The sequence below is a fragment of the Notolepis coatsorum genome (assembly GCF_963971535.1).
Source record: "Notolepis coatsorum genome assembly, chromosome: 7".
In the NCBI taxonomy this organism is placed as follows: domain Eukaryota; kingdom Metazoa; phylum Chordata; class Actinopteri; order Aulopiformes; family Paralepididae; genus Notolepis; species Notolepis coatsorum.
In genome coordinates, this window is record NC_140171.1 from 123,747,900 (window position 1) to 123,758,196 (window position 10,297).

The following is a 10,297-nucleotide window of genomic DNA, read 5'->3' on the forward strand; positions in this document are numbered from 1 at the left end:
CATGCTCACACTGATGAAAAAAGAACATGTGGACGTGGCTCTATTAAGCGAAACGCACATTTTAGAGGAAGACATAAATACGTTAGCGGATAACATATACCATAATATTAGTCACTCTTCTTTTGTTAAGAGAGCTAGAGGGGTAGCCATAGTCGTCAGATGCAAATTAAATATCGAATTGAAAGGGGTATGGTCGGATGCTGAGGGGCGCATAACTATAGCTAGGATTATACACAATAACAGGAAAATTGCATTGGCAGCGGTATATGCCCCAAATTTGTACGAAGTGGGTTTCTTCACTTCACTAACCGGAGAAATGTTAAACCATCCCGAGTACTCATATATAATAGGTGCGGATTTTAATGCCATTTGGAACCCAAGGATGGACAAAACGTACCTTACCTTTTCCAGCGAACAAAAAAATTCATCTAAAGCATTAAAAGATTGGTCGAAATCAACAGGGGTAACTGATTTATGGCGTTCACTTAACCCCATGACCCGCAAGTACTCCTGTCGTTCAGCGAGACACAACACACTATCCAGAATTGATTACGTCTTTGCATCCCCGAGAATATTTGATAAATATGAAGTGGAAATGACACCCAATGCGCTATCAGATCACTGCTACTTAATCCTGAAAGCAACATTTGGTACACTATCTTCCCGGGCCCCAAGATGGCGTTTTAATTCTATGCTGCTTAACAACAAGGAATTCATTACACAAATTAAAGAAGCTCTCACAGTATTCCTACGGGATAATGCTAACTCGGTGCAAGATCCCAGAATATTATGGATGTCGGTAAAGACTATGATCAAGGATTTCACGGATAGATTTTCCTCCATATTGCGCAAAAATCAAAACACAAAACTGTCTGAAATGGAAACGCTTTACTCAACGCTTTTTAATTCTTTAAAATACAACAACTCTACTAGACTAGAAAACCAAGTTAACATTCTAAAGACAGAGATCAAAGCAATATACAGACAAAAATCGGAATTGCAAATACGCAGCACAAGACAACAGCAGTACTTCCAAGGCTCTAAACCTAGTCACCTATTAGCCATGCGACTAAGAATTAATGCAAAATTTGCAGATATAACTGCCATTAGGAAACAACAAGCTCTAGTAACAGAACCCAAAATAATAAACGATACATTCAAAGAATTCTACTCCGATTTATATAATTCAGAAACGACCTTTGATCAAGACAAATTAGACACATATCTTAATCAAATTACTCTCCCTAAACTTACGGAGGACGACGCTAAACAGTTAGAAGTACCGATCACATTAGAAGAACTCAAGAAGGCCATATCCGGAATGAAAAACGGCAAGGCTCCGGGAATTGACGGTATCCCATCAGAAATGTACATTTCTTGCTGGGACATATTTGGACCCTTATTACTAAATATGATCTTATACTCAGTCAAAGAGGGAAGCTTCCATAAACACCAAAATATTGCACTCATTTCAGTTCTTCACAAAAAAGACAAAGACCCCACTGAGTGCGGTAGTTACCGTCCTTTAAGCCTCCTCGGAACCGATGTCAAACTGTACTCTAAGATATTAGCCATCAGATTGCAAAAGCATATGACGTCTTTAGTTCATCCGGACCAAACAGGCTTCATAAAAGGTCGCCTGATAAATGATAACATAAGGCGAATACTGCACGTACTAGATGCAGACAAAGAGGACACCACACCTAAGGCGATACTATCCCTGGATGCTATGAAAGCATTTGACAGGTTGGAATGGTCGTTTCTATGGGCAGTATTAGAAAGGATGGGGTTAGGAAAAGGATTCATTGATATGATTAAAGTACTATACAAGGACCCATCGGCCAGGATTACAACAGGCACATTCATCTCCGATATCTTTCCGGTATCACGCTCAGCCAGACAGGGTTGCCCTCTTAGTCCCGGACTATTCGATCTATCATTAGAACCTTTAGCACAATTTATAAGACAATCCCAACACATAGAACCAATAGTAATCAAGGGCACACATCATAAAATTAGTTTATATGCGGACGACGTAATATTGTTCATGCAAAACCCCAATTGTCGCATATACTCAAGTTGATAGAGAACTTTGGTGATTTATCGGGATTTAAAATAAATTGGCCTAAGTCGGCTTTTCTTCCTCTTAACACCAGTGCAAAAAAAGACACATCCCTCCCAGGTGCGATACCCATGGTCAAACATTTCAGATGCTTGGGTGTGGAAATATTTCCCACCATAAGACAAACGGTGAAGCACAATTACACAAAAATACAGAACAAAATCAAAGACGACCTGGACAGGTGGGCAAAACTTAAAAACTCAGTACAGGCAAGGGTATCAATAGTTAAGATGGATGTATTACCAAGAATCAATTTCTTCAGCTCAATGCTTCCGTTACCTCCTCCAGAGGGCTACTGGAAAAGATTACAAACCTCCACATACAAATTTATTTTTGAATAACAAACCACCTCGCATAAAAAGATCCACCGCACAGAGAAATAAAGCAGACGGTGGCATGGCAGTCCCAGATTTTTTACAATATTTTAAGGCCTTCACATTAAGACCATTGAAGATATGGTTTGACCCCCAGGCTTTGGTATCTTGGAGAGAATTAGAAGAAAACATAGTAGCCCCACAGAGACTGAAAGACATAGCACACACTAAACTTTCAATCAAGCATTGTGAGCGAGAATTTGGCCCAATAATTACCCATGCAATCAGAACATGGCGGGAAACACAAAAGAAATATCCTAACCCTCAAGAATGGCATAATCACACTCCCATATTCAATAACAATGCACTCTTAATGGGAAAACGTCCTATAAGATTCCCTATATGGGAAGAGAAAGGCATACACTCATTAGGGGATATTTTTAATAACAAGGGCCTCTGTAGTTATGTCGAAATATGCATAAAGTTTAACCTCACCGAGTCCACATGGCTTTTTTACATACAGTTACGACTTTGTATGAGATCTCACGGTGTTCCATTACTCATACCAATTGAACACCACAGATACCACAAATTTTTCTATGAAAGAGATACATTGGGAGGTTTTGTATCAGGTTTTTATTATCAATTACTAACGTCCTCGTATGAAACCCTTCAACTAGACACTGTCTGGAGGAGGGATATACCAGACCTGGAATATGACTTTGATTGGCAAGGAGCCTGGGCAAATGTCCGACTTACATCAAGGAACCCGGATCATCAACAAATCAATCTGAACTATATTCACAGGACATACTTGACTCCTATAAGGCTGTGCAAAATGGGGCTTATACAAGACTCCAAATGCTCCCAATGTACAAATGGGGACGAAGGAACATTTATGCACATGTATTGGGACTGCCCACCAGTTAAGGCATTCTGGAAAGATGTGTCCCAACAATTATCAAGAAATATCTACAGCAATAGAAATAGAGAGGTTCCTTCTGGCCTCAGGGTCTCTGGAGGTTTTCACTGATGGCTCTGTGGATCCTGAAAGTGGGAGGGCAGGCTTTGGGTGGTGTGTGCCTCGGTTAGGGATCGGTAAGGGACAAAGAATATCTGATGGCAGCTCTGTATTTGTGACAGAGTTGCTTGCCATTCTCTGGGCATTGTGGTGGGTGGAGGAAGTGGGACCAAGCCGGGTGATTATATGTTCTGACTCGGCTGCTGCAGTGATGACTCGGCTGTGCAGGTGGGTCTAAAGCTCGCCCTGATCTCATTCAGGAAATAATGTTGGTTTTATATAGGATTGCGAAGGCAGGCTGGTCAGTGGAGTTTTGTTGGGTTCCGGGGCATGCTGGGATTGCGGGAAATGAGATGGCTGACTCCCTTGCCAAACAGAGCCTGGGAAGGGAGGAAGATATAGGCATTTCAATGGGAAGAGTAGAACTCAGAGAGAAGATAAAGAAAGGAGTTGAGGCTGAGTGGCAGGCTGAGTGGGAAAGGGGGACCAAGGGAAGGCACTATTTCTCTCTGCAGCCTCGGGTCAAAATCAAGGTGGATGGATATGGGTCTAGGAATGATAGGGTGAAGATGCCTTGTGCATTGTGGGAAAACATCCAGATGGGCGGTGTGAATGTGGAGAGACTGAAACTGTTGGGCATGTTTTCCTAGAATGTGAAAGGTATAGGAAAGAGAGGGAAATCTTTTATAAAAGTCTGGTAGAGTTGGGAGTCTCTTCCTTCTCTCTTAAATCTTTCTTTGGCATGGATAATGAGATCCACCAGCTGATCACAGAGGCAGTGCTGACATTTCTGCACGCGTCAGAGTTGTACCAGAGGATATAGCGTTATTGTATTTATTAGTATTGGACAGGCAAGAGGAGCAGAGAAGAAGGAGATAGAGTTGATAGTAATGTGTTTTGAAGATGAGAAGAAGAAGAGGGTAAACAATCAAAAGTTGGTTTACCAGAGGCCTAACTATGGCACACCACTAGCGTAGCATAAGAACTGAGGAGGGCAGTAATACGCCTGCGGGAAATTCAAACGAAGAAAGAAGAAGAAGAAGAAGAGCTCATCAAAAGAACTGCGGAGGGCAGTAATACGCAACGATGCGTCTACACTGCCGGAAATTCTAAAGAAGAAGAAGAAGAAGATCTCATTGTGCAGATTAATCTTAATTATATTCATAGGATTTACCTGACTCCTATAAGATTGAACCAAATGGGGCTTAAACAAGACTCTCTATGCTCCTTGTGTTCAAGGGGCGATATCGGTACATTTATACATATGTACTGGGAATGCCCCCCTGTTAAGATATTCTGGGAAGAAGTAACCACGCAATTATCAGAATTTTTTTTTCTGACCATACCTGTACTGCCTTCCGTATTGTTGTTGAATGATGTTTCTCAATTAGCAGCCACTATACAGCTAAAGAGACTAATTTTGTCCGGTCTTACGGCTGCTAAAAAGCTGATAGCATCACGCTGGATTCAACCGGATAAAATGTGCCTGAAGGTATGGGTTCTTACTTATCTCTATGTGATTTATCTAGAGATATCTACAGCAAGAATTTTAGGTGTCAATGAAGCCAGCATTGCAATCTGGTTAGAAGTGGTGGAGAGAATAAAGGTTAGCATATGAATTGTAATCCTTGGTTAGAAACGAAATAATGGATGGATTATCCAAGGGGGGTCCTGGGGGGGGGGGGAGAAGAGCGAGCAAGAGCATAATATGAATTGTAATCCTTGGTTAGAAACGAAATAATGGATGGATTATCCAAGGGGGGTCCTGAGGGGGGGGGGGGGGGGAGAAGAGCGAGCAAGAGCATAATAATTCCCCCCCCCTCAGGACCCCCCTTGGATAATCCATCCATTATTGCACAAGAAATTATGATGACCAGGTTTTATCCAATGTACATATTTTAATCTAAACGTTTGTTCATAATATTTATTTAAATTTTTGTTGTTTGGTAGAGAAGGGGAGATTTGAAGGGAAGCGGAACATAGCGAGGAGGAGGAGGTCCTGAAGCCGAGGCGCGTTGACCCTCATCCGGCCTGAGCTGCTGTGAAGAGCCGGGAGCTGGAGTTTCAAGGAGCACAACAAGGAGAACACTCGCCATGGCGGTAAACTTGGACAAGGAAGCGTACTACCGCCGAATCAAGCGACTGTACGGCAACTGGAAGAAAGCAGAAGATGAGTTTGGTAAAGTGGATGCCATCGTGGTCTCAGTCGGAGTGGATGAGGAGATTGTATATGCCAAATCCACAGCACTGCAGACCTGGCTGTTTGGCTACGAGCTGACGGACACCATCATGGTGTTCTGTGACACAAAGATCATCTTCCTGGCCAGCAAGAAGAATGTGGAGTTCCTCAAACAAGTGGCCATCACCAAGGGCAACGAGAACGCCAGTGGCGTGCCGCCCATCACCCTGCTCACCAGAGAGAAGAATGAAAGCAACAAGGCCAACTTTGACAAGATGATGGAAGCCATCAAGGCCAGCAAGGAGGGCAAGACTGTGGGAGTCTTCAGCAAGGACAAGTTCCCTGGGGAATACATGAAGAGCTGGAGCGATGCCATCACTGCAGATGGACTAGAGAAGGTGGACATCAGTGCGGTGGTGGCGTACACCATGGCGGTCAAGGAGGACGGGGAGCTGGCACTCATGAAGAAGGCCGCCGCCGTCACCAGCGAGGTCTACTCCAAGTTCTTCAAGGAGCGAGTCATGGATATCGTGGACGCAGACGAGAAAGTACGCCACAGTAAGCTGGCAGAGTCGGTCGAGAAGGCGATAGAGGAGAAGAAGTTCCTGGGCGGCGCAGACCCCTCCACAGTGGAGATGTGCTACCCTCCCATCATCCAGAGCGGAGGGAACTACAGCCTGAAGTTCAGCGTTGTCAGTGATAAGAACCACATGCACTTTGGTGCCATCACATGTGCCATGGGGATCCGCTACAAGTCCTACTGCGCCAACCTGGTGCGCACCCTGATGGTGGACCCCCCGCAGGACATGCAGGACAACTACAACTTCCTGTTGCTGGTGGAGGAGGAGCTGCTCAAAGAGCTCAAACACGGGGTCAAAATCGGCGATGCCTACAACACCGTTCTGGACTATGTGAAAAAAGAGAAGGCAGACCTGGTATCCAAGCTCACAAAAAACCTTGGGTTTGCAATGGGAATTGAGTTCAGAGAGGGTTCCTTGGTCTTGAACGGTAAAAACCAGTACAAACTGAAGAAAGGCATGGTGTTGAGTATCAGTCTGGGTTTTTCTGACCTCGTGAATAAAGAGGCGAAGAAAGACGAGCAGAAGAAATACGCCCTGTTCATCGGAGACACAGTACAGATTAATGAGGAGGAAGCTGCTACGATACTCACGCCGGTCAAGAAAAAGATCAAGAACGTGGGAATCTTCTTAAAGAACGACGACGAGGACGATGATGAGGAAGACGCGGATGACGCGGAGGAGCTCCTGGGTAAAGGAGCGCGTGGTGCCGCTCTGCTGACAGACAGAACCAGGAATGAGATGACGGCGGAGGAGAAGAGGCGGACTCACCAGAAGGAACTGGCCAATCAGATGAACGAGGAGGCCCGGCGGCGTCTGACGGAACAGAAAGGAGAGGAACAGATTCAGAAGGCCAGGAAGTCCAACGTGTCCTATAAGAACGTGTCCCAGATGCCCAGGGAGAAGGACATCCGGGACATGAAGATCTTCATCGACAAGAAGTACGAGACGGTCGTCATGCCCGTGTTCGGCATCGCTACGCCTTTCCACATCGCCACCATCAAGAACATCAGTATGTCGGTAGAAGGAGATTACACCTACCTGAGGATAAACTTCTACGTTCCCGGGAGCTCCCTGGGCCGCCACGAGGGCAACATCTTCCCCAACCCAGACGCCACCTTCGTCAAAGAAATTACGTACCGAGCGTCCAACCTGAAAACGCCCGGCGACCCCATCGTGCCCTCCACCAACCTGCAGTACGCCTTCCGCATCATCAAGGAGGTGCAGAAGCGCTACAAGACGTGGGAGGCAGAGGAGAAGGAGAAGGAGGGCATCGTCAAACAGGATTCGCTGGTCATCAACCTCAACCGCAGCAACCCCAAGCTCAAGGACCTCTACATCAGACCCAACATCGCCCAGAAGAGGATGCAGGGGTCGCTGGAGGCCCACACTAGCGGTTTCCGTTTCACGTCGGTACACGGGGACAAAGTGGACATTCTTTACAACAACATCAAACACTCCATCTTCCAGCCCTGCGACGGGGAGATGATCATAGTCCTGCACTTCCACCTCAAGAACGCCATCATGTTTGGCAAGAAGCGCCACACGGACGTCCAGTTCTACACGGAGGTGGGCGAGATCACCACGGACCTGGGCAAGCATCAGCACATGCACGACCGTGACGACCTGTACGCCGAGCAGATGGAGCTGGAGATGAGGCACAAGCTCAAGTCGGCCTTCAAGAACTTCATCGAGAAGGTGGAGACGCTCACCAAGGAGGAGCTGGAGTTCGAGGTCCCCTTCAGAAACCTGGGCTTCCAGGGCGCCCCCTACAGGAGTACCTGCCTCCTACAGCCAACATCCAGTTCACTTCTCAACACTACTGAATGGCCACCGTTCGTCGTGACTCTGGACGAGGTGGAGTTGGTCCACTTTGAGCGTGTGCAGTTCCACCTGAAGAACTTTGACGTGGTCATCGTCTACAAGGACTACAACAAGAAGGTCACCATGATCAACGCTGTGCCTGTCAACTCCCTGGACCCCATCAAGGAATGGCTCAACTCGTGTGACATCAAATACACGGAGGGAGTCCAGTCCTTGAACTGGACCAAGATCATGAAGACCATCGTGGACAACCCAGAGGGCTTCTTCGAGCAGGGAGGCTGGTCCTTCTTGGACCCGGAGGGCGAGGAGGACGGCGGGGACGAGGACTCTGAGTCGGAGATGGAGGACGAGACCTTCAACCCCTCTGCGGATGAGGAAGAGGAGGAAGGGGAAGACAGTGAAGATTATGACTCCGAAACGGAGGACTCGAATTACAGTGAGTCTGTCGGCAGTGAGGAGGAGAGCGGGAAAGACTGGGATGAACTGGAAGAGGAGGCCAGGAAAGCCGACAAAGAGAGTCACTACAAGGAAACGGAGGAGACCACCAACCCCAGGAAGAGGAAGTCCGGTCGCCCGGCTCCTCCCCCCAGCAAGAAGAAACGGCGGCACTAAATGTCCGTTTTCACACACACTATACACACACACACACACACACACACACACACACACACACACACACTCTCATACACACACACACTACTGCCAAAACAGTTGATCCGACCCACTCCCCAGCTGGCTCTGACCTGACTCATGTTCATCGCAGCAAAATAAACACATGCACACACACACACACACACACACCTCACACAATTTGTATATAGAGGTAGACCCCCCTCCTCCTCCCCTTACTTTTGTGTTTTGTGTCACGTTGACATGGTAACACAGTACCGGTGAACGGTAAAGGCGAGCGGTATACTGAATGTGGAACCGAATGCCCCGAATGGAAACGCTGCTGAATACGGAGCCACAGATGTACTCCACGCCTCCAGCCGTAGATGATCGCGAGCCGCCGCACAATGCAGTGTCCAAAGCCAATTCTTAACGAGTCGTTTTGGTCTCACGAACCTGCCGGAGCTCATTTCCACAGTCAGCCCCCACCCCCTACCTTTTAATCTATTCCTCCGTCTCGGGTTGTGTGTGTGTGTGTGTGTGTGTGTGCGGCGCGCGTGTTGCGTGCATCAAATACTTTTTATTGCAAACATGTTTGTTTTTCTGTCTAAAAGATGATAAAATAAAAAAAATGTTTCTATAAACTAATAGAATATTCGGGTATACATTTGTTGATTGGGTTTTTGATTCTTTTTTTAAACGGGGGTTTGTACACTTATGCACATAGACACGCACGCACACACACACCAGTACACACTGTCTCCCCATCTCTCTTTTCTGTCTTTTCCTTCATTCGGGATAGATGGACTGTTGTATTGTTAATTCTGAAAATCCTGTTTTTGTTTTTGTAATAAAATTTTAAGAAAGTTATGGCCTAACTATGAAGTAAACAGTATTTATACACATCACATACATAATCAATATCTAATAAGCTTAACACAGATAGTGACCAAAGCCCAACCAGGGTTGAACTTATCGCATTGTCACATACATAATCAATACATAATCAATATAAACACAGATAGTGACCAAAGCCTTGAACTTATCGCATTGTCACATACATAATCAATAACACAGATAGTGACCAAAGCCCAACCAGGGTTGAACTTATCGCATTGTCACATACATAATCAATAACACAGATAGTGACCAAAGCCCAACCAGGGTTGAACTTATCGCATTGTCACATACATAATCAATAACACAGATAGTGACCAAAGCCCAACCAGGGTTGAACTTATCGCATTGTCACATACATAATCAATACATAATCAATAACACAGATAGTGACCAAAGCCCAACCAGGCAATAGGGGGTATCTGCAGAGCCGCAGAGCCAGGCGTGGACGGGTTTGAGGCGGGGCTTCGTGGCGTAGACAAGTATTAGTGGCCTGGACAAGTATTTGCACTACTGCTAGACATTTATGACATACCACTTTCGTCTCGTTTACATAGATCCCCCATTTTCAACTTAACTTTCGTCTCGTTTACATAGGTACATAGACAGTAATGTTACATCTAGACATTTATGACATACCAGATCTAGTAATAATAGAGTATATACATTTGAGGGGGAATACATTTACATTTAGTCATTTAGCTGATGCTTTTTATCCAAAGCGACTTACAAGTTCTGTACAACAAGCCATCA

At 45.7% G+C, this 10,297-nt stretch overlaps 1 protein-coding gene across 1 annotated transcript; it reads left to right on the forward strand.

Annotated features, from left to right (window-relative positions):
- The first annotated feature begins 5,459 nt into the window (after positions 1 to 5,459).
- On the forward strand, positions 5,460 to 8,984 carry LOC311232303 (FACT complex subunit SPT16-like). Its single transcript, XM_084319056.1, has one exon. It carries the CDS (start codon positions 5,552 to 5,554, stop codon positions 8,648 to 8,650), a length of 3,099 nt encoding a protein of 1,032 aa, XP_084175182.1. The 5' UTR covers positions 5,460 to 5,551; the 3' UTR covers positions 8,651 to 8,984.
- Positions 8,985 to 10,297: the final 1,313 nt, after the last annotated feature.

Bases quoted from the DNA above. Each gene is read 5' to 3' on its own strand.
- LOC311232303 (XM_084319056.1), top strand. From the start codon at position 5,552: ATGGCGGTAAACTTGGACAAGGAAGCGTACTACCGCCGAATCAAGCGA.